This window comes from Zeugodacus cucurbitae, chromosome 5, assembly GCF_028554725.1.
Source record: "Zeugodacus cucurbitae isolate PBARC_wt_2022May chromosome 5, idZeuCucr1.2, whole genome shotgun sequence".
Taxonomy (NCBI): domain Eukaryota; kingdom Metazoa; phylum Arthropoda; class Insecta; order Diptera; family Tephritidae; genus Zeugodacus; species Zeugodacus cucurbitae.
The window spans coordinates 67,251,238-67,275,185 of NC_071670.1; the positions used below are offsets into that span (position 1 = coordinate 67,251,238).

A 23,948-nucleotide genomic window follows, 5' to 3' on the forward strand; every position below is an offset into this window, starting at 1 on the left:
CCTTTTGTGCAGAAAATTTAAAAAAATTATTCAAATTGAAGAGATTTTCTACCTTTAATAAATTCCCGTTGATTTCCTACAGGGTATTTATGCACATAAGTATGAGAGTATACATATATCCAATACGGGATCCCTTATCAGAAATACGAGTATTTGCATTCAACAAATCACGCATTGCGACAATATATCAGACATTTCGCACCGGCTAATTACATACATATAGACACACACTGTATTGCATTGTATTGTATCTAAATGGCGAAAGTATTCAAATTCAACGGCATACTCCACACACACATGAGAACGTACTCAACAACAAGTACCAGATGGCTACAAATTTAACCGTTTCAATTGTTAATATGTACTCCCTCCCGCTCCCGCTTATGTAATGTTAAGTTGAAGGTGGACACTTGAAGTCGAGATTTGAATTGAGTAAGCTGCCTGCTCCGGTAATTCACAACTAACTCTAGCAAAAACGTTGCGAATAGCATAGTTCGTCTGTGATAGTTATCGTTGTGATACGCTATGCCTTGGGTGTGCTGGCTCAGTAGCGCTTATTACCCTCAACACCTCAACACTGTTGGCAAACTGGGTTACTAATCTAACGCGTGCGCGAGTCTAGTGACTAACACTACTTGACCACAAGTGTTTAAATACTTAAGTATTGATATTTTAATAATATTATATATATTATTTGAGTGTGCCAAGTCTGCGCATGCGCACACCGGTTCGTTAGTGTAGTCAACAAGTGTTTGATTAAAACAAATAAAATCGATCAGCAAAGTTAGTAGATCGCTAAGTCGCGAACAAGTGTCAACTAGAGACGTGTTACCAACGTCGCGCTTATAGTACGATCGCTTGCGAATTTCGGATTTATTACTTGTTGACCGTCAATTCCACTAGCAAATTGATTTTTATTCCAAACAAAATGGGTAAGCGAAAAGCAAAAGTGTCCAATAATAAAATTGTGCTGTTTAATAAAAGTGAAGAAATATGGAATTTAGTTTTAGAAAATACACAAAAAATGCTAAGCATTTTTACTAAGTTTTATTTAATTTTTGTTTTAAGTTCTTAATTATTTCGGATTTTTTTATTAGTTGAAAATCATTTCTTTTTTTTTTAATTTTTAAGTTTTCGGAATTTGATCGAAAATATTTCATTTAAAATTTATATATATTTTTTCTACGTGTGCTACAGTGTTTTGTATACATTAGCAATTAAATGTTTAAACATGTCTCTGGCTAAATTCTACCAAAAGTTTTTAATATTATACAATGGAACTTCTCTAACTCGAATCACCATAATCCACAAAGAAACTTCGCTTTAGAGAGACTTTCGAGTTACATAATGTAATTTGTATGAATTTTGACTTCTATTTCTAATTCAATAGTTCGAATTATGGAGAACTTCGAGTTAGAGCAGTTCGAGTTATGGAAGTTCAACTGTATGTGTATTTTTTATCAATGAAGTGGAAATAAAAATTTAACGATTTCATTTGAAATTTCAAGTTTAGTATAAATCGATTATGTGCGTGAGTATAAATTTCAATGAGCTTCGAATTTTAATTAGATACAAGTGGTAATGTTTTGAATAAAGAATAAATGTTTCTTATTTATTAGAAAGAGAATTGAGAGAGGAAAATTTACAACTTGTATTTTTTGTTTAATGTTTCGATTGGATGTGGTTTGGATAAAAAAAATTGTCAAATTGTAACACAGTTAAAGCTGAAAATTTAAAAGCGAGTGGAAATGAAATCAAGTCGGTCAAAAATTACTATTAAATAATAACACTGATTAAACAATTTAATTACAATAATAATTTTCTAAAAATAAATATATCCGAATAAGAGAAAAAGTGGTATTTAAATAAAGCAGAAAAGATCGACCAAAATTGTTCGAAGTATTCTTATTGAATTGAGGTTCAAAAAGTGCTGTCTCTAGTTTCGTTTGGAAAGTATAAATGTTTTTGAACCAACTTATAAAAGGTACAAGAAATTATTATATATGTAATGTGATTATAAATAATTAAGTGCGCAATTACTACAGCTGTAAATTCTGTGTTCAATGTCGCAAGGATATAATAAACACACATAAAAAAGGCCTAATGCCTAAATTCTAAATTATAAAAAAAAATATTTATAACTTCTTCAGATTGTTTGATAACAAATTTTTACAAATCCTATTTTTTTTTTATAAAATTTCCTTATTTTAAACTAGTACAAAGTATATCAACTCAAGATGCCGCTACGGTAAACAAATTTCGGGGACCTAATGCCTACACTTTCACTGACTGCCTAGCATTAACAAGTGAGTAGTTCAATAACCTATTTATCTATAATGAGCATAGATATCATATGTAAATATACTTTAATTTTTTTTTTTTAGATTTTGGAAAATTTAATTATTTTCTAATATTCATCTCCGGCATGGTGATGGCCACTGTGTTGCTGGAAACCTCATCGATGGGCTTTATTTTACCCATTGCACAATGTGATCTGCAACTGACAAATGTGGACAAGGGTGTGCTTAGCGCGATAAGTTTTCTGGGTATAATAGCGAGTTCGCATTTGTGGGGATTTCTGGCAGATACGAAGGGGCGTCGCAAAGTTATGAGACCTACATTGTTGGCTACATTTGCGGTTACAATACTCTCAAGTTTTGCAATCAATTTTTGGGTTATCGTTTTACTGCGCTTTTTTAATGGCTTTTTGTAAGTATATATGTATAAGAGAATTTTCAAATATCTAACGGTATTATATACACACATCCTACACATTTCTTGAGATTATTCCATTTTTATTTTCATAGTTGTTTTTTAATCTTCACTAAATATCTCACATACATTAAATTGGATATCTTTCTCGTTTTTTTTACAGTTTGGCGAGCACTGCAACAATATACGCTTATCTCGGCGAATTCCACACAGATAAGACACGCTCTCGCGCCATTATGGGCTCAGCGTTTATATTCGCTATTGGCGCTATGATTTTACCAATGATCGCCTTTCTAGTCATCAATCAAGATTGGGCTGTGTCCTTGACATTTCTGGGCATAGATTATAAGCCCTGGCGCTTATTCATAATCGTCTGCGGCATTCCAGGATTTCTTTGTGGCTTGTCACTCTATATTTTACCTGAAAGCCCCAAATTTCTGCTTGCCAGTGGTGATGAGAGCAAAGCAATTGAAGTGCTGCAGAAAATGCATCGTTGGAATGGCGGAAAGGAAGAGCTCATTGTAAGTACCATGAAGTGTTTTTGGTAAAAAAATTACTTCAATTTCAAAAAAAAAAAATTCATTCACAGATTACACATATTCTGCCCGAGGATGACTCAGCAATCACAACAATGAAATTCAACAACAACTTCGATTCGAATTCGAATTTTGCGCGCATCTTTTTGCAAACAATGTGGAATCAAACCGCACCGTTGTTCCAACGGAAATATTTGCGCATCACAATGATCATTTGCCATATACAATTTTGGTTGTTTGTCGTCACCAATGGTCTGTATATGTGGTTCCCGCATATTATGAATAGCGTGGCGACCTACATGCAAGAACACCCCGGCGAGCACAAGCAAATCTGCGAAATTGTTTATGAGCATCAAGAGGGCTTATACAAAACAGATGGCGTGAGTATACATATTCTTACAAAATATGTATGAGAATTAAATTAAATTGTATCTTCAATTTTCAGACCATCGAGTGCATCAACAAGCTGGAAAACTCCACATATTATTACTCCTTCATTATGGAAATACTGTACGCCAGCTCATTCGCATTCATTGGCTTCATCATAAATCGTGTGGGCAAAATATTGATTCTCTGTAAGTATTGCATTACAAAAATTTTTAAACTGAAATTAATTTGAAAATATTTCTTTCAGTTACAACGATAATATTTTTCACATCCTGCGGCATTGTAGCGGTCTTCATAGTCGATCCCGCTATAGCCGCCTACCTCTATGTGCTCTATTTCCTGGTGGGCGTGGCGATTTATGTGCTGAGTGCCGTTACGGTCGACTTGTACCCCACACACTTACGGTAGGTCACGAAATGCGCAAACGAGTTCCGAACGCATACTAATTTCGCATTTATTTCAGCGCCATGGCTGGTTGTATATCACTGATGGTGGGTCGCTTGGGCAGTGTTATCGGCGCTAATATTGCCGGCGCGCTAATGGGTCATTACTGTGAGTGGAACTTCTATATCTGCTGCGGCGCTATGTACGTTTGCGCATTTCTCGCACTCCTGCTGCCACGCAAGAGCCCCGAATTGCCGGTCAAAGGTGAATCGTGATCGTTGCATGGTAGTTCCTTAGTTCGTAGCGTAGTTTTAGTTATACATGTAAATCTCCTAAAGAATTTAGTACAAGTACAAGTGCATAGATTTATACGCATATATTTATTATTTGTTCATATCTTACTTGCTTATCGTAACCATAACCATTTAACTAGAATTTTGTTAAGTCTTCAATAGTAATATTAATATTTCATTAAAGTATAAGTTAAATAATTCATGGTATAGACTAAATAGATTATAGGGTTTTTTATAAGAAGATGTATTGTTTTGATAAATATTAATTTTTATTATATTTTATTGATATAAACTGTTTTAAAAGAAAATAAATAAAATTGCAAATATTTTTGAAACCAAAAGTGTAATTATTTTAAATGCATAATTTGTATACAGGAACTCTATATGCAATACTTGGATCAATCAAAGTTCTTAAAAAGTCACACACCATAACTAAAAATCGGACTAACTTAATTTATAATTTGAAATAAAAATTTTCTTGAAAATATCAAAAATGTAAGTAAATTTTATACTGAAAAATAAAAGTCAAAAACAATTTCGAATTTTTATTTAGCTAGCATTGCTAGGTGTGTTCAAAACGTAACGGGGATTTTCGTTTTTTGAGAAAATATATTTTCTTTTGTCTGCATTAATATTGTTGCCTTCAAAATAGTCTCCATTCGAAACTATGACAGCGCTTCTACCACTGTCGAAATACTACTCAAACTCGATTTATTGAAAATGCCTTTGGCCTTGCCTTTATTTTTGGAAATTGGAAAAAGTCACACGGAGTGTGATGTCTGGCGAATTTTGAGTGTGGACATCCTTACAGTATTATTTTTGCTCAAGAATTCACGAACAAAGAACGAAGTGTGATTTTTTAACGAAAATCGCCATCTCATGAAAACATGTCTAACCTTAGTCCTTTAACAAATGGACTCTCCAAACCGGAGAAATTTTAAAATTCCCGTTATTTTTTGAACACATCTCGTAAAGTGTATAAAAAATGGCCATGACACCACCCACCTTTGGGTGCAATCTCAGTAAAACAATTTCAACTCAATTTGTATCATTTCCTTGATATCCTTGAGCTCATACAACACCATTTTACTCCATCTGGTTCTTTCACTTTGCAATATATAGTTCAGGTGTAGCACTGCTCATAAAAATCGGGCTATAACATTTCAAGATTCCAGTTACCGAAAATAAAGATCTCAGTACTTATTTATACCTGACTTTTAACCAATACCAGTTAATCCAGTAGATATTTTGTTGAAATTATGTTGGCGTCTTTTTCAGAATGAGAGAAAGTGTTATCTTACCACCTACCTAAATGCTGACTGGGTGTGATATACGAGTATTCTGTTTATGCTAATCAGTACCGGTTCCATGAATATTTAAGATTCATTAACATCTAATTAAATTCATTTGTTTGAAAATTTTGGCTGCTAAAATTCATGAATTAGATTAGCAAGTTAGTAGATCTTTAAACCTACAGTAAGCATATTCGAGTGCCGTTTATCGCAGGATTAACTTTTTCAATTAAGATCTACAGTATAGCGTTCAAAGTATTTTTTGCTGGATTGTGTATGAAATGGGTAATTAGTTTTCACATCTGAATAATAACAAAAATATAATTTGCATAAAAACACAATGTGTAAAAAATACTAATAGAATCTGAAATGTGTTTGACTTTGCAAATATAAATTTTAAATTAGTTGCAATTGTTTACGCTCGCTCTCTGTATTTGATTTCCATATATGTTTCTCTATTCCTTATACGCGCATTGTTTACTATAATATTTGAAAATATCCATCAAATCATCTCTACTCAAGATGCCAGAACAGTGAACCGAATTCGTGAGCCAGGCACTTACACATTTACCGACGCCTTGGCTTTAACAAGTGAGTACTCGTAAAAAATAGAGCATAAAAAGGGGCATGTGATCATGTTTCTTCTATGTTTCTCTTCTCTTGCAGATTTCGGAAAATTCAACTATCTTTTGATTTTCATTTCCGGCTTGGTGACCGGTACACTAGTGCTGGAGATGTCTTCAATAGGCTTTGTACTCCCCATCGCCCAATGTGAATTGCAGCTGACCAATCGCGATAAGGGTGTACTTAGTGCAATTAATTTTGTGGGTATAATAGCTAGTTCACATTTATGGGGATTTTTCGCCGATACCAAGGGACGTCGCACAGTTTTATGGACAACTTTGTTGGCAGCTTTTGTGAGTACTGTTTTCTCCAGTTTCGCGCATAATTTTTGGACTATGGCTTTACTACGTTTCGTGAATGGATTTTTGTGAGTATTAAAGCTTTATAAAGGGTGAACAATTTCGAGATTCCCTACTTTTTTTAAAGAAAAGTCACAGAAATCAAATTTAACAGTTGGTCCATCCGTTGAGGCCACTTTTCGATGACACGAACGAGCATTTCGACTGGTAACTGGCGAATGACACGCGTGATGTTATGCTCCTAGCGGGATTTTTCGCATAGACTTTAGACTTTACATATCCCCACAGGAAAAAGCCTAACGGTATAATACCACATGATCGACCGACCCAAAACTTGAAATTATTTGATCACCGTAGGATTCTATTAATAAATCCTTTGACTCATACGATGTGTGTGAATTGGCTCCGTCTTGTTGAAACCAAATGACGCATTTCAAATATCATTTCAACAATATTAACTACATATGTCTATGTTATCATATAACTCGTATAGCTCATCGTTCATCCTTTATCGTCTGCGGTATTCGCCTTTGCCAATGTTCAAAGATCCATAAATCTTCTCATCGGATGTCGACGTCATCCACGCTTCGACACCATAAAGCAGGACGGGAATAATGAGGACTTGTAGAGTTTTCTTTTAGTTCGTCGAGAACGGACTTTACTTTTCAATTGCCTACTCATTTGTCTTGTCGAACTGTTTGGAAATAAAGGCTGGTTTGTGGATCAATAACTAAAAGGACAAATTATGTATAATTCCGTCAGGGATTTCTCACAATACATTTTTCGTAAATCTTTCTCTAATCATTTCAATCTCTTTACAAATCTGTTTGTTACAAAAAATATAAAATATTCAAAAAATTGATCTCCCCATATGTTCCGTTTCGAATAGTGTGTCCAGCAGTGCTGTGATTTTCGCTTACCTCGGCGAATTCCATGGAGAAAAAACACGCTCTCGTGCAATTATGATCTCAGCGGTCATATTTTCCTTTACGAATATGCTTTTGCCCCTAGTCGCTTATTTGGTGATAAATCAAGAATGGATGTTACCTTTAAGTGTGCTGCAGATAACCTACAAGCCGTGGCGTGTCTTTTTAATCATATGCGGGGCTCCTGGCTTACTTTGCAGTCTAGTCATTTATATGTTGCCTGAAAGTCCAAAGTTCCTGCTGACGGTGGGCGAGGAGACCAGAGCCATAGAAGTCTTACAGCAAATGCATCGCTGGAATAATGGCAAGGAGCCGTTTAGAGTAAGTTAAAAACTTATAATGTAGTATATATATTTTTTTTAATTTACTAGCCGACCGCTCGGCTTCGCACGGCTTTAAACAAAAATTTCAAAAGTTATAAGTCTTTACACACGCACGCATACATATGTATGTACTTCCCGTTTCTTGCGTGGGTTCGTTTAAAAAAGTAAAATGAAGAAAATTCGAGCATGATATTATATTTTATTTGAAATGTGCTAAATCTTGATTACGACCTCTAATCTTTGGTGTCCGAGGAAGATAGCGGAATAAAACTTTACACCAATATTGAAAACTGTTACAGGAAACGGAAGTCTCATAACGGAAGCGGATATGATTCAAACCGAAGTCTTCTATAAACAGGAAACATTTATGTTAAGCCTTGAAGCTGACGCTGCTTCCGCCACTAAGCACTTTCTGGAGAAATTCGCCCTATGTCGAACATTCGATTCCGGTAAAATATATCCGGTTGCTCCATTTCCGGTTCCGGTACATCATTCCCATATCTGTTCAATCCGTTATCCCATATCTTGTTTCAGTTGGCTCATTCCGTTTCTGGATGCGCCACTTCCAGTTTCAATAACCAATTTTCAGCCGCCCCATTTCCGGTTCCGGCAATATTGTAATACATATTCGTTTCCGGATGCCCCATTTCCGGTTCCGGTAACATCATATCCGGTTGCCCCCGATCACGTGATGACATTTCAAGATCACGAGATATTTTTGTTTACAGGTTTATGACCCCGCCCAGATCATATGATATCACATCAAGGTCACGTGATATTTTTGTTTACATTTTTGAGTGAGGTCAATGACCTCAAACAGATCACGTGATGTCACATCAAGGTCACGTGATATTTATGTTTACATGATGTATGTTTATGTGAGGTAGTTAAAAGATCACGTGATATTTTTGTTTACATTTTTGTATGAGGTCAATGACCTCACCCAGATCACGTGAAGTCACATCAAGGTCACGTGATATTTATGTTTACATTTTTGAGTGATGTCAATGACCCCACCGTGATTACGTGAGACCGTTTCAAGGTCACGTGATATTTTTGTTCACAGGGCTTTTGACCCTGCCCAGATCACGGGATGTCAATTCAAGGTCACGTGATATTTTTGTTAACATTTTTGAGTAAGGTCAATGACCCCACCCTGATCATGTGATGTAGTTACAAGATCACGTGATATTTTTGTTTACATGTCATTGACCCCGAATGGTGAAAGAATTTTTGAAATCGGCACAGTAGTTTTTGAGCTTATTCCTTACAAACATACATACAAATCTTTCCTCTTTATAATAGTAGTATAGATTATTATTTTTTATCGCGCTCACAGATTTCACATATACTGCCAGATGCAGACACTTCGATCTCAACATTGAAATTTAACAACAGCTACGTTTCGAATTCGAATTTCGCATATGTCTTTTTGCAAACAATGTGGCAACAAACCGCACCGTTATTCCAACGGAAATACTTACAAATTACGCTAATAATTTGTCATATACAATTTTGGTTATTTTTCGCATCCAATGGGCTGTATATGTGGTTTCCGCAAATAATTAATAGCGTGGCCGCATTCATAGTGGAACACCCAGGGGAGCACAAACAAATCTGTGAAATTGTCTACGAACAACAAGCAAGGTTTTACAAAACTGATGGAGTGAGTAAGCATTGATAAATCAAAAATTTAATCTTTAAAATTTCAAATTTCTATTCTCTCTATCCCTCTCTCTCTCTCTCTCTCTCTCTCTCTCTCTCTGTCTCATTGATTGTATATACTATTTCCCTGTTTTTAGACCATTGAGTGTGTCAATAAATTGGAGAACACCACATATTATTACTCGTTCATTATGGAAATACTGTACGCCAGCTCATTCGCATTCATTGGCTTCATCATAAATCGTGTGGGCAAAATATTGATACTTTGTAGGTCTACCAGAAAGGATTCTTAAATCAATATTAATGTTAAACAATACTTTCAGTTGTATCGATAATAGTTTTCACAGCTTGCGGTCTAGCTTCGGTCTTCATAGCCGATCCAGTAATTACGGCCTACCTCTATGTGCTCTTCTTCGCGTTGGGCGTGTCATTGATTGTTATGAATGCTATAACAGTGGACTTGTATCCAACACACCTGCGGTAAGGCCCCTTAAACTTACATACAAACGTATACTTAAAATATTTGAACATTTTCTTGTCAAAATAGTGCCATGGCTTCATGCATATCACTTATGGTGGGTCGTATCGGAAGTATTGCCGGTGCCAATATTGCTGGCGTCTTGATGAGTCGACACTGCGAATGGAATTTCTATATCTGCTGTGGCGCTCTGTTCATTTGCGCCTTCCTCGGTCTTCTATTGCCGCGTAAGAGCGCCGAAGTGCCGATCAAAAGTGAAACGTAACCGTGGTATTTCGACATTTACCGTATAAATTTAACTGTTAAGTACTGCAAGATAATTAACATTCTAGAGCTACAGTCTAGAATATTGAACATGTTTAGTTAAAGCTCTTAGAAGAAATTATGCGAAAGCACATGTTTACTACAAAGCGGAGGTAAAAACCAATTCATTTTATATTATTCATCTTAAGATAAGAACTTTGGGAAAGAAACATGAAATGTTGTTAGAAGTTCTTGACTTTATCAAAATAAGTATATAATAAGTTGATTCAAAAGTTTGTCTCATTTCAACTTTAGCGATAAAATAAATTTATTTATGTATGTACATATGTGATAGTGGAGAATTGAAAAAGCTCTGACAAAGTATGTTTTAAAAGCATAAACAGAAAAGTCGGATTTTGTTTACAAACAACAATAAACAGGAAACTTCAAAAAAAGAGAGCCAAAACGTCTGTATGTAAAGAGATGAGAGCGTAAATTTCATGAAAAAAAGGTTTACGGCGTATGTTATAAATATGTGGTGTGTTCAAAATATAACGGGAATTGTAAAATTTAAAATTTTACGTATTTGAAGAGTCCGATTGCCACATTTTTTTTCGGCTGTATTCATTGCTGGCTTTGTCGGTCACAGCCGCTAAGGTTATATGTATTTTTATGAGCTTGGCGATCTTCGTGTGTTAAAAACTAACACTTCGTTGTTTGTTCGTGAATTCTTGGCCGAAAACAAAACTGTAACAAGGCCCCAGCCTCCATATTCGCCAGACATGGATCCGTGTGACTTTTTTCTATTTCCAAAAATTGAGTTCGAGAAGTGTTTCGGCGATTGGAAGAAACGCTGCCATAAGTGTATATCGATTGGGACTATTTTGTAGACGATAACATTAATGTAGACGAATGCATAAATATTTTCTCAAAAAACGAAAATTCCCGTTATTTTTTGAACACACCTCGTATATAACACTGAGCATGCTGCCTGGAATCCAGTTTTACACACACACACACCAAAAACTAACAAAGCAAGCTTAAATTTACTAATTTTAGAAAATGTAATTCGTTGTTAGGAGCGTTAGTTGTTGGGTACTGATTGATAATCACAACAATAAAAATCTATCAATTCTATACGTTTCTCTTGATAAGCTTATGAGTAGCGGAATACTTATTAAACTTATTTCTAGCACTTGAAATCTCAATCATTACAATGTAAACTGCAAGCTTTTTGATAGATAAGAAAAATATTTTGTATGCACCAGCCCACAATTTGTGTGGACGTCACTTAACAGTGAACAGACTACATAAACATAAACGCATTATAAAAGCAATGTAACTTAACATCGAGTGTCAGTTTTAAGCCACGCTCAGAGCCAGACGGACGCTTCTATATTTAGCACAACTCGCTTGAACCGATAGTCTTATCATTCGCTTTTTTACGCACCGACAGAGAGGTTACTACAGTTCAAAATGCCTGTTGATATCAAAAACGTATTGATATGTGATGCCGTAGACAAAGCTTGTGTGGAATTGCTACAAAGTAATGGCATTAATGTGGACACCAAACTGAAATTGCCCGTCGACGAACTGTGCGCTGTGGTGAAAAATTACAATGCGGTGATTGTGCGCTCGGACACCAAGATAACAGCCGAGGTGATCAAGGCAGGCACCGCGTACGGTGGACAGTTGAAGGCGGTGGGACGCGCTGGTGCTGGCGTTGACAATATCGATGTGGCTGCAGCTACCGCACATGCTGTTGTTGTACTAAATACACCAGGCGGAAATTCAATTTCAGCTTGTGAATTGACTTGTCTATTAATTGGCGCCTTGGCGCGTCCAATTGTGCCGGCAGCACAAAGCTTGAAGGAGGGACGTTGGGATCGTAAGCTGTACAGCGGCACGGAGTTGTATGGCAAAACGCTGGCAGTGATCGGTCTAGGACGCATCGGACGCGAAGTGGCCATACGCATGAAGACATGGGGTATGCGTACGATTGGCTATGATCCGATAACAACTGAAGAGGAAGCACGCGCAGCAGGCATTGAAAAGATGGAATTGGAAAGCATTTGGCCTTTGGCCGATTATATCACCGTGCACACACCACTCATACCACAGACTAGGAATCTGGTTTCGACTCAAACGCTTGCGAAATGTAAGCGTGGCGTGAAGGTGGTGAATGTGGCACGCGGTGGCATTATTGAGGAGCAAGCCATTTTAGATGCCTTAGAAAGTGGCATTTGCAATGGCGCCGCCTTCGATGTGTTCCCTGAAGAGCCGCCAAAATCGGAGGTGACCAAGGCGTTGATAGCGCACCCGAAAGTGGTGGCCACACCACATTTGGGCGCCAGCACCGCCGAGGCGCAGGTGCGTGTTGCAGTCGAAGTTGCTGAGCAATTCATCGCATTGACCGGCAAGTCGCAAGAGTACACAACATATCCCGGTGTCATAAATAAGGATGTCTTAAAAGCTAACTAACCGAATAAAAAATTTATATTTATTTAATGTTGCCATCCAAAATGCGTTAGTTGTTGTATTATGCAATTTTATTATGAATTATGTACAAATTATGTGCTATAAAAACAGGGATGTCGTCAATAAATATTTACCATTATGATCGTAATCTTTTGTGTTATCTCTACGTAATGTTATTACACAAAATGGAGGTAAATGCGGGTAGGTTGAGCTATATAAAGGACGCATACGAATGCATTTACTCGTAAATATGCACAAAAGCGGTAATATGAAACTTGTTTTATTGACAGTAATCAGCAAAAATTTAGATCTCTCTCTCTCCCTATATACATATACAAGTCAACCGGTAAGACACTTGTTGGCTGAGCTCTCCTTTCAAGTCCATAAGACACTTGCCGGCTGTGCTCTCCAACTACACGTGTTTTTTCGTTATTAAGCTTAATGAGATTGAGAAAGAGCATAGGAAGGCTTCGCTCAACGCTGTTATATTTCTGCAATCATTATACATATGTGTATGGAATTATCAATTTACAAACACTTATAAAGAAAGTGGCTGCTTTTAGTTATGTGTATTTACTCAGTGTAGATTGTACTGTATTGTGATTAACATAAAAGCTTTAAGTTTATTTAAAAATAAAAATTCAACGAAAAAAGCTCCACTCAGTTATTACTAATGCAGGTGTTCCTTAACATAACAGAGTGCAAATTCTAATTGTTATTAATTAATTTTCCGACAATGTCGTTTGTTATTTAGTTCAATACTAGCTTTCCGAAACCAAATCAACAAAGTGCTTCGGAGAGTGTATTGTGAGTGTAAGTTTTACTCTCAGTGTTCACTTAACCTATTTAAATTAGCTTGTACTCTAACATGGCGTTAACTTACAAAACTTTAGATTGAGGGTATAAGCAAGAAATGTAAATTGAAACAGAAAAAATAAATTACAAATAGAAATCAAATATGTGAAATATAATATAAACATATTTCCACACTTTGGAAATTAATTATAGAAGAAATATAAAATACTAGCGGCCTGTCCCGGATTCGCACGGGTGGACATTATACCTTGACATTACCTCCTCTCCCGTACCCCAGTGATGCCTACATCGCTTATTACTGTGACGCGACATCTCTAACTCGAATTAGAATAGAATTTTCTTTAACCCTAGACGGTCATCCTTCGTCAAAATGACCATTGCCACGCCCTAAAATAGCGAAAACCAAAAACACATAAAGTGTCATAACTAAGCCATAAATGAAGTTATCAAAGTAAAATTTGGAACAAGGAATTGCACTAGGAAGGGGCATATATGGGTGTAGTTTTTTTGGGGAAGTGGGCGTGACCCCGCCCACAAATTGGTTATTTATATATAACTCGCAAACCAATAAAGCTATATAAACCAAACTTTCTGCAGTCGGTTCTCTTACGTACCCCACCACACACCATGAAAATAGTTGAAATCGGATAATAACCACGCCCACCTCCCATACAAATGTCATGTTGAAATTTACTAAAAGTGGGTGAACTCACTAACGAAAAACGACAGAAACACTAAATTTCACAGAAATAATAGCAGAAGGAAGCTGCTCTCAGATTTTTTTACAAAATGAAAAATGGGCGTGGCATCGCCCACTTATGGGTCAAAATCCATATCTCAGGAACTAGTCGACAGATTTTAATGAAATTTGATATGTAACACTTTTTGACACCCTGATGACACGGGTGGAATATGTGCGAAATCGGTTCACAACCACGCCTACTTCCCATATAACTCAATTTTTAATTCCATCTTATTCCTTCACTTTATCATGTATACATAAGGAAACAATGAAGAAAGCGGAATAAAACTTTACACAAATAGTACATATCATCTCTGACTTCACTTGTGAAAAAATTGTCGAAAACGGACTATAACTTTTCAAGGCCCCAGATATTGAACATGTTGAACTCAGCGCCTAAGGGTAAATTTTAACCGAAAATTTTGGTAAATCTCTCAGATAATTTAATGTAATTCAGAGGAAATTGTTTTCTTCTAATAGTTTTCTGTTAAAAAAATTATTAAAATAGGGTCATAACATCTCCTAGCTCTCATATACCTAATTATAGGTTTTTCAAAAATACGGTGGGCTTTATTCCGCATATATGTATTGGTTAATATGTGAGATATCTTAGCAAAATTAAGCGAGCGTATAGTCTTGGATATAGTGTACCCTGCTGGTAAAAATGAAAGAATTACCTCAGCCCTCATATAGTATATTTTACGATTTTCGTTATTCTATTAAACTTTATGCCGAATTTATGGGTAAATTTTGTATGTTTCTTCAATAAATTTCGAGAGTATAAAATGTTCGGTTGCACCCGAACTTAGCCTTTCCTTACTTGTTATTTATAGAATTGGAGCATACAAACTTTCATAATTTTCCATTCAACTCAACATAACCTAACTTAAGCAAATTTACATTTTCCCACCTCACTAACGAACTAATAAGGTAAATATAAGATATAACGTGAAATAATATTAATTTGGCACGCAAAATTGAAATTAGTTGCAAATGTTTTTGCATGTTTTTTTTTTTTTAACGATCAGATTATTTCCATTGTTGAGGACTGCACAAATTTAGGAGCATACATTAAAAAAAACTTAACAAATAGCACCTAAAAATAATCGCAAAAAGAGTAATATTACAAGAAATAAGAAATAACGGTTTTGTTGAAAAATTCTTATCGTATAGTTCCAGTGACAAGAAATTACATATCAGTATATATGACTTAGTAATGCATAATTGACAAAGTATTCTTTCCTGAAAATGCATATCTCAGCAATTTGAGTCAAATAACATATTCGAAATCGGATCATATTTCCTCATCAGCTTATCTACCTTGCCGTAGATAAATTAAGCTCATTGGAAAAAAAACTTATAACAAACAATAAGCCATAATAGTTTTCCTTCCCATATTCCACAAGCGAGGTAGGTTCAAAAAATAACGGTAATTCTCGTTTTTTTGAAAAAAATATATATTCGTTCGTCTATACTCGTATAAATACTCTAATCTTCAAAATAGTCCTCACTTATGCCAGCGCTTCTTCCAATCACCGAAACACTTCTCAAACTGGATTTTTGGGATAGCATTAGGATTTTTCAGCGATTTCTCGTAAGACGACGGATATGGTTCTCTTTCTTTTTTGGAAATCGGAAAAAGGCACACGAAGCCATGTCTGACGAATATGGAGGCTATTGGCAAAATAAACACCTGGAAATTGTATCGTAATTCAAGAGCATGGACTCTCCAAACCCTTGAAATTTTAAATTTTACAATTTCCGTTATTATATACCAAGTATAAAGTATTTTAATACAATTAAGTTAAAATATAAAATTTTTCTGAGCATAATTAGGTTCGGTACCAGCAATACTTGTTTTTCGTCCTTCCATTTATGAGACATCCTAATATCATTGGGTTAATCAGATTCCTTACCGAAAATCTTTTCCAAGCACTCATATACCGGATATGACAATCTCTTCCTGATAATTTTATTTGGTATCAACAATTATTGGATCGGTTCTTATTAAACTAAATAGCGTCGGATAAAGTCGATCTACATCTTCCCTTCACAAAACATAAAGAATATATCATCTTTATGCACAAAACAAATACAACAGTAGCTATACATATACAAATAAGAATAATCAAATAAAAAGATTGTTGATTAGATAACACGCCTAATAGTGGAAAAATCGTACGCAGACACAGTTCTCCGTATGTGGGATATTACTTAATTCTAATCTTCTAATGTTTAATAACATGCAAGTTTATTCACATTTATTTATAACATTGATATGCCTTATCATAACAGCGCGATGAGTATATTTGGCAACATTGTTAACAACCAATGTGAGTGATATGTACCGAGTGATAGGCGAAAATGTCAAAGCTCTAAGCAAATCTCATCGAACGCCACTGCGGCAAGAGCAACACAGTATTTATAGCCGCTCTCCTAACACTAGCGAACGTCAAACGCATAACAAACGTCTAACTATAAAGACCGGCAGCTGGTATATACTAAGCGTATAACTGACAAAGTTAATTGTGTTCGAGTATTCAAATTATTGTAAATAATGGCAGGTAAAGGCAAAGTGGGAATTGTGGGCAGGTAAGGATCACATAATGCAGTATTTTTTTTAAGAAAATATAATAAATTAAATTAAATATAAATGTATTATTTTGAATTAGTGGTCTTATTGGACGTTCTTGGTCCATGTTGTTCGCCTCCGTTGGCTATCAAGTTGTGTTGTACGACAGTGTGCCAGCACAAATTGAAAATGCCTTGAAGGAAACAGAAAAGGAGCTCAAAAGTTTGGAATCCAAAGGCTTGCTGCGTGGTAAACTGAATGCCAGCGAGCAATTCGCACTCATTTCAGGCACCACTGATATCAAAGAATTGGTGAAGGGTGCCATATTCATACAAGAATGCATACCAGAGCGTTTGGAATGGAAACAGTCACTCTACAAGCAATTGGATGGAGTTGTTGAGGAGCAAACAATTCTCTCCAGCTCGACAAGTACTTTCCTGCCTTCGTTGTTCTCCAAAGACCTGAAACATCAGTCAAATGTAAGTAATGTTATGCGCTAATTACAATTTTTTAGTTATAAATAGTAGTTGAATTCAGCAGTGTCAGCAAGCGAATAATACGTGAAAAAAGTGCCTTTTAAAAAAATGCAAGAAAACTTGTTTTCTATTGAATATTCGGACATGTGTGTACGTATATATTCACCTTGATTTGACTTACAAACTGACGTGAATTCATACACTTTATGTATTGATAGGAAAATATACTTACTTCATTTATTGGAAGTGTACTCGAACTGTGTGAATGGTGGCAAGAATATTAGATTAAAAACAATTACCTTCAATAACATTAGAAACTTTAATTTTAATTAATATATTTATGTACTTTATGTACACATGTATGTATGTATATTTGTATTTACAGTTTGTTTGTATGTATACAAAAACGTAATTTCGTATAGCCGTCCGAATTTTACAATTCAAATAACCGCGATAAGATTATTTGAACCACCCTCAAAGTCACACATAACTAGGTACAAACAATAACAAAACATTTATACGCCCAATCTACAGAAGAAGACATACAAATTCACATACGTATGCTCGGCGACGTCAATCATTTATAGATTTATGCAAAACAGCATCTTCTTTGCTGATATTCTTATACAGAATTATAAGAACTATTGACTCGAAATAGTGTTGGGTCATAGCATCAAACTGCTATAAAATAGTAATCAATTTAAAGTGTATTTGCGTAATCGGGCACGTCATTAATTAAATACAAGTGTCATCTTTTCAACACTTGGAGTGCCAGATAACAAATTGTTTGTTATCATTTTTTGTAGAATTCACAGAAGCAGCTATGGAAATAAATAAATATAAATATATGTATATAAGTATATAAACTAAATATACACACACGCATTCAATTGCTTTGATAAGATATATAAACACACGTTTGCATTAAGCTCTGCACCATTTTCACAAATGAAGATGAAAAGATACTGCTGATCACTAGCGCTTCTGCTGATCCCCAAACATAAATTTTTGGATAACATTTCAAGCAACTGTGCAAGGTGACCTAGATAAGCAAAAATATTACTTATTCATGCATACTTCGGTGATAGCATTCTTATCACACAATATCAGTTTTCTAATTGAAATATCAGCATTGCCATGGATTTATCTTACTGCCTTTGCATGCTCTTCAAATGACTCTATCTAAAGTGGCTGTTCTTTTGGGAACAACATTTGTATCCCACGGGCGCTAAGCGTGTCTTGGAAGTACTTGAAGTACTGCATAATTTCAAGTACAATTAGATTGTCAAAATTATTTCATAAGATATGAGTCAAGCTATCCAATTAATGTTAATTATAGAGTTTTATATACAAATTCTAAACTATAATTCTTTAGAAATTTGAATTGAAATATTTTAGAAGAATTGAAAGTCGAAGAACTTTAGAATTAACGGTATTTAAAATTTAATTTTATTTAAAGTTAATTGTATTATTAAATTTCTAATTTGTTTAGTTATTAGTTTCAAACTATGAGCTTCCTCCAGATATTCGGTAATTTTTTTAATGAATGAATGTCACATTAATATACATATATGCATTAATGCTTTATAAATTATAAAACAAAAATAATAAATTTTTTCAAGTCAAAATATATAGCTTTTCTAAAGAAACTAAACTAAATTATTACCAAAAAATTTACAAACATTTTTCCCATAACTTACTACAGATAATCGTCTCACATCCCGTCAATCCACCCTATTATGTTCCACTAGTAGAAATTGTGCCCGCACCTTGGACAAACCCAGAGGTGGTGAAGAAGACACGCGCCATCATGGAGGAAATCGGTCAGAAGCCCGTAGTATTGAGTCGTGAAATCGAAGGTTTCGTACTCAATCGCATACAGTATGCCATATTGAATGAAACTTGGCGTTTGGTTGAGAGCGGCATTGTCGATGTTAAGGATGTGGATAGCGTCATGTCCGACGGTTTGGGTATGCGTTATGCCTTCTTGGGACCACTGGAAACGGCACATTTGAATGCCGAGGGTATGACCAATTACTTCGAACGTTATACCAACACCATGTATGCCGTGAGTCAAACTATGGGACCCACACCGAAAATGGAAGGCCCAACAGCTGTGGAGATCGCGAAACAATTGGAAGTTATGGTGCCGTTGGATAAGTTGCAGGAACGACGAAATTATCGCGACAATTGTTTAACGCAGTTGAGCATTTTGAAGCGTAAATTGAATGAATAAAATGTAGTGGTGTGAAAGTAATTGAATCATGAATGAAATGTAATGTAAATATGTATAGCGATTAAATTTGAACGCCATTGTTATTGTAACGTCGATTACATTTATTTGAATTATAAACTCATTTAACAACTTTATTTTTTAAATTCAATTTAAATACATACATTTGTATGTACTATATATATATATAAATCTAATGTTTGTTGTAGCTTACAAAAAACGCTATTCACTTATCATGTTTGTATGTATGGTATTTGTTGTATATCATGAGCTTTTTTTAAACAACATTTATTATTATTCTTAAAATGGGAGCTTCTTTAACGGTTATGCTATGCTCCACTCTCTTAATAAGAACACACATTTACTTTAATTATGTTGCATGTAAATAAATACTTAAAAGTTAACGAAAAAAAAACGTAAATTCTTTTTACTATTTTTTTTTTAGTTTAAAACACATATGGTTGTAAATAAGTACGCCTAAGTAAATTTAAGTATACAGGTATTCAGTTTAATAGGTAGTTAATGGTTTTCTTTCGAGACTTAAAGCGCCTTATATTTAGTAAATAGCAAGTTGAAAGATAATTTTCCAATTTCTTATAAACACACAAATATTGTTTTTTTAGCAATAATATTTAATTAATCCAAGGCAATCAAGAGTAATTGATTCGAAATTTCCATTTTAGCTTAAAACTACTATATTATATATAAATATTCATAATAATATGAAATCGAAATTCGTTAAAAAATGCCGTTAGACGCTTGCACTTATCATTATCGAATAAGTTAAGAATAGTAACTCGCGCAAACTCGCACATTTAAAGAGATTACGTTGTAAGTATTAGTAAAAATTTCAAAATACTGTTAGCAGAAATGAGTAATATTAAATAGTTTGACATTTTCACATTATAATCACTGAAAGGCAATGCGTTTGCTGAATGTTCAGTCGGAGATTTTCATGCCCTTTCGCCTTTAATATACAATTTGTAGTAAACATTTTAAACTTCATTTTGAATAGAACCTTGTTGATTAACGCAATCTAGCACATTGCGTATGCGCAAAGTATACCGTTTAACTTTGCAGTATACATAGAATAGAAGTTATTGTCAATTTTTATTTAATTATTAATATTTTTTAATTACTTTTTTGTTGAACCAATTAATTTCAGTTGAATAACTGCTTTTGCTTGTGTCATTGCTACTGCTTATTGCTGTTGCTGATATACATACATACATATTATATGTTGCTTCTTGTAGCTTAATATTACTAACGGCAGCACACCCTTGAAGTGTACATATGTACATGTGTTGTTCATATTATTAGACATTTAGTTTATGTATTGGAAACATTTTACAAAGGTGTTGTACCCGAAAACGCAATAAAAAATATCTTTAAAAAATTATCAAAAAAATGTGTAGCGGGTTGAATTTGTGGAACATTTTGTATGTATATAGCAAATAATATGTCAATAATGACATTTCAGTTTGATTTTTAGCTTTAATAATTTTTAATTTAAAAATATCTGGAGACCAATGAAAATAAAATAATAAGGAGAGGCTACAAAAAATAAAATAGAATGAAAGAGAACCTAGTCCCCATAACATATATAATGCAATATGACACCAAAACGAAGAAAACGGTTCCTACGTAGCGGACTTATATGCTATCCAAGCACTGTCAGGTAGATATACTAAAATTGTTTGGGGAATTGTTCTGTCGTTAAGATAAAGGGAGGTTATATGAGGAAATAACGAAGTTGTTATCAAATAAAATGATCAAAATCGTATTATTCTCCAATGTTAAATAAAATGTAAATTTTCAACATATCCTAAACTACAAAACTTGATCAGAAATTGTTCCAAAATAAATTGATGTAAATAGATCAAAAAATTAAAACATAGGCAAGCATATGCAATGTATATATTAGCATATTTAAAATATAATATTTTACATATATTATAACTGAAAATGCAAAATGTATGTATGTGTATTGCCATTACTAGAACCAAACTTAGTACAAAGATACAGATAATTGTAATCTGAAAGTCAAAAAGGTGAGAAACTTTTACAACCTTAACTGATTGCATTATATATATTTGCTTACACATGACGAACTAAGCACCAGCATGCACTTACTAAAAAACAAAAGCTAACATCTGACTTTTATCAATTTTTCAAAGTGGTGAGAAAAAAAAAACCAAAAACTGATTTATCTAATTTTTATAAAAATTAAATAAAATATAAAAAAATACTAAAATCGTTTGAAAAATAAATTTTGAAAAATAATGCGCAAGTTGTGTGCACTGGTTGAGATCAATAAATTTGTTTAGTTACCACCCTCTTTAGCAACACGTTCTTCATCATAGTATACTGTAAGTTTATCGCCACCGGTAATGGAAGTTATATTTTTATAACATGCCTTTTTCTATCGTCGTAGATATGTATGTACGTATTTTTAACTACCCATTTATATATTACTTGCGTGTGTGGTATTAAGAATATAGGTGTTTAGTACTGTTTAGTTTGTTTTTTTTTTTATAGTACTAGTATAGTTTGTACCCGCACACGTTATATGTTGGCTTTGGCATAATATATATATATGTATATATATGAATATTAACTTACATTCAACAAAATGTATTGATGATGGCATGTAATTTACTAACTTGATACGTCCATTTTAAATGCATTAATTTTATCCTTGAGCTGTTGGCATAGTGTTAGGCCAACGGTGAACAACACAAGCACCTCATTAAGCCAACCGACTGAGCATTCAGCCTGTGTGGCCTCCATTTTCATAGTGCCCTGAACATTTAACAATTGATAAACGGCTATAATGAGTTTGTGGCATTGTAAAAAGAAAGATATTGCTTGATCTTCTGGTAGGTTAGGTGTGAGCGATTTCTGTAATTTTAAAGTCGCACGCTATTAATAAATATTTATTTATATTAATATGCTAGTAATCACCATATTTCGCCCCTTCATAAGTTCATCTATTGCCTTTTTCTTTGGTATTAGTAGACTAGTTCGACCACGCTGTAGAGCGCCTATCAATTCGCCAATTATTTGGAGCACTTCTTCGCGCGATCTGAAAATCATATTCAATAAGATGACAATAAATACAAACAAGAAGAGATGATAATATAATTTATACATACTTGAATGCATAATTTCCATCAACATTATCAATATGATTGATAGCTTGTTGTAGATGATTTGCCGCATCTTGCACCTGTTGCAGTTTCCATGGCGCATCGGGTGTAATGGACGTTCGTTGCACTTGACTGGATGTACGTTTCAATTTGTAGCTAATATCCTTTAAATTATACAAATCATTAAATATTAACAAACAAATTTGAAATATTTCAACAAAATTACAGCTTGTGTTATGCTGTCTCCAGTGAGCGTAACGGAACATTTTAACTGATCCTGTGCCGCCATTAATACAAATTTTTCAGTACGTTTACCCTCATTGTCAGGAAAACATGGTACCGGAAAACGACGTGCGCACTCCTGTAATGTAAGAAATTTCATTAAATTATATAGATAATTTAATATTTCATTTTGTATATTAATTTTTATTATTTTTTTTTAAGTTTATAACTCGTAAAAGTTCTTTGTTTTGTTAGAAAACTTTCTGCTTTGAAGAATCAATAATAAAACCATCACTCACCACTAAAATCTCTCGTAGCTTCCTAAGTATGGCGTGAACCTCATCACGCATAACCCACTCAAATTCGGTTTGCTGCAAGTATAAAAGTATTTATAAATTATTTCATGTTACAGACAACAACGATTGTAAAACGAGCGCCAAATTTTACTTATTGATTTTTTGCCACAAGAGAGACAGATTTCCGCGGGTGTAAAGAGGTAAATTTATATCACATCTTGAATTCATTGGTTAAAACAATGTCAGTCATTTATATGTAATAACATATGTATATACATAGGACTTTCTGTAGAATTCTGCCGACTACTAATAGCACAGCTTCTGTTGTAATAGTTTTATTCGTTTTAGTTTTTAGTTTTGTTGATTTCATGTCCATTATATTGATTATTTTTTTCATGTTTTACGATGCGAAAATCAACTACAGCTTCAGCTGCTTGTATTTGTATTGAATGATGACCGTATCTCATTATGAGCCAACATGTTGGCCTTTTCAACTTGCCCTTGCAGTTGCAATTAGTGTATACAATAATTAAAAAAAGTTGTAGTTTAATTCAGTTTTTATATGAAAACTTACAAGATTTTTAATTTCTTCGACTTCGGTGTCTTCCATTGTTTGTGTGCGGATAACGGAATGACGTTTGACAGACGTTAGCGTTAAACAGAATGAAAATCCAAGAAAAAGCGCCGCGAAAAAACTATTGCAGCAAAAGCACATAAAGGGGTTGCTGAGTGGTTGCAATAGTATGATGGCAGTGAATGAAAGTGTAGTGTTGAAAAAGTATTAAACGATATATACATATAG

At 34.3% G+C, this 23,948-nt stretch overlaps 5 protein-coding genes across 7 annotated transcripts; 4 read left to right on the forward strand and 1 right to left on the reverse strand.

Annotated features, from left to right (window-relative positions):
• Positions 1-765: 765 nt before the first annotated feature.
• Positions 766-4,554, forward strand: LOC114803512 (synaptic vesicle glycoprotein 2A). Of its 2 annotated transcripts, none has more exons than XM_029039972.2 (8): positions 766-932; positions 2,214-2,306; positions 2,385-2,709; positions 2,876-3,233; positions 3,302-3,628; positions 3,694-3,823; positions 3,883-4,039; positions 4,099-4,554. In XM_029039972.2, the coding sequence occupies exons 1-8, from the start codon at positions 929-931 to the stop codon at positions 4,292-4,294; spliced, it is 1,590 nt and encodes a 529-aa protein (XP_028895805.2). In that variant the 5' UTR covers positions 766-928; the 3' UTR covers positions 4,295-4,554. The 2 variants fall into 2 exon arrangements, with proteins under 2 accessions (XP_028895805.2, XP_028895806.2); XM_029039973.2 differs by having other exon boundaries at positions 769-932; positions 2,217-2,306.
• A 1,066-nt stretch (positions 4,555-5,620) lies between these two features.
• Positions 5,621-11,692, forward strand: LOC105211773 (synaptic vesicle glycoprotein 2A-like). Its single transcript, XM_011183388.2, has 8 exons — positions 5,621-5,889; positions 6,127-6,195; positions 6,271-6,595; positions 7,417-7,774; positions 9,116-9,442; positions 9,579-9,708; positions 9,765-9,921; positions 9,989-11,692. The coding sequence occupies exons 1-8, from the start codon at positions 5,886-5,888 to the stop codon at positions 10,182-10,184; spliced, it is 1,566 nt and encodes a 521-aa protein (XP_011181690.2). The 5' UTR covers positions 5,621-5,885; the 3' UTR covers positions 10,185-11,692.
• On the forward strand, positions 11,634-12,788 carry LOC105211774 (D-3-phosphoglycerate dehydrogenase). Its single transcript, XM_011183389.3, has one exon. The coding sequence runs from the start codon at positions 11,639-11,641 to the stop codon at positions 12,641-12,643; it is 1,005 nt and encodes a 334-aa protein (XP_011181691.2). The 5' UTR covers positions 11,634-11,638; the 3' UTR covers positions 12,644-12,788.
• A 3,841-nt stretch (positions 12,789-16,629) lies between these two features.
• Positions 16,630-19,659, forward strand: LOC105211775 (lambda-crystallin homolog). Its single transcript, XM_011183390.3, has 3 exons — positions 16,630-16,790; positions 16,871-17,249; positions 18,952-19,659. Exons 1-3 carry the CDS (start codon positions 16,756-16,758, stop codon positions 19,480-19,482), a joined length of 945 nt encoding a protein of 314 aa, XP_011181692.2. The 5' UTR covers positions 16,630-16,755; the 3' UTR covers positions 19,483-19,659.
• LOC105211778 (protein rogdi) lies at positions 19,456-23,873 on the reverse strand. 2 transcript variants are annotated; one of them, XM_011183392.3, is made up of 6 exons: positions 23,721-23,873; positions 23,150-23,221; positions 22,855-22,989; positions 22,635-22,792; positions 22,444-22,564; positions 19,456-22,380 (listed from the first exon to the last, which is right to left on the reverse strand). In XM_011183392.3, exons 1-6 carry the CDS (start codon positions 23,859-23,861, stop codon positions 22,138-22,140), a joined length of 870 nt encoding a protein of 289 aa, XP_011181694.2. In that variant the 5' UTR covers positions 23,862-23,873; the 3' UTR covers positions 19,456-22,137. The 2 variants fall into 2 exon arrangements, with proteins under 2 accessions (XP_011181694.2, XP_054086974.1); XM_054230999.1 differs by lacking the exon at positions 23,721-23,873 and adding an exon at positions 23,298-23,658.
• Positions 23,874-23,948: the final 75 nt, after the last annotated feature.

Bases quoted from the DNA above. Each gene is read 5' to 3' on its own strand.
- LOC114803512 (XM_029039972.2), top strand. The intron at 2,307-2,384 runs GTGAGTAGTTCA...TTTTTTTTTTAG, and splicing joins TGACTGCCTAGCATTAACAA to ATTTTGGAAAATTTAATTAT. The intron at 4,040-4,098 runs GTAGGTCACGAA...CATTTATTTCAG, and splicing joins TTGTACCCCACACACTTACG to CGCCATGGCTGGTTGTATAT.
- LOC105211773 (XM_011183388.2), top strand. The intron at 6,196-6,270 runs GTGAGTACTCGT...CTTCTCTTGCAG, and splicing joins CGACGCCTTGGCTTTAACAA to ATTTCGGAAAATTCAACTAT. The intron at 9,922-9,988 runs GTAAGGCCCCTT...TTGTCAAAATAG, and splicing joins TTGTATCCAACACACCTGCG to TGCCATGGCTTCATGCATAT.
- LOC105211774 (XM_011183389.3), top strand. From the start codon at position 11,639: ATGCCTGTTGATATCAAAAACGTATTGATATGTGATGCCGTAGACAAA.
- LOC105211775 (XM_011183390.3), top strand. From the start codon at position 16,756: ATGGCAGGTAAAGGCAAAGTGGGAATTGTGGGCAG. The intron at 16,791-16,870 runs GTAAGGATCACA...ATTTTGAATTAG, and splicing joins AAAGTGGGAATTGTGGGCAG to TGGTCTTATTGGACGTTCTT. The intron at 17,250-18,951 runs GTAAGTAATGTT...AACTTACTACAG, and splicing joins ACCTGAAACATCAGTCAAAT to ATAATCGTCTCACATCCCGT.
- LOC105211778 (XM_011183392.3), bottom strand. From the start codon at position 23,861: ATGTGCTTTTGCTGCAATAGTTTTTTCGCGGCGCTTTTTCTTGGATTT. The intron at 22,793-22,854 runs GTAATTTTGTTG...TATAATTTAAAG, and splicing joins GAGACAGCATAACACAAGCT to GATATTAGCTACAAATTGAA. The intron at 22,565-22,634 runs GTATGTATAAAT...TATGATTTTCAG, and splicing joins GATGGAAATTATGCATTCAA to ATCGCGCGAAGAAGTGCTCC.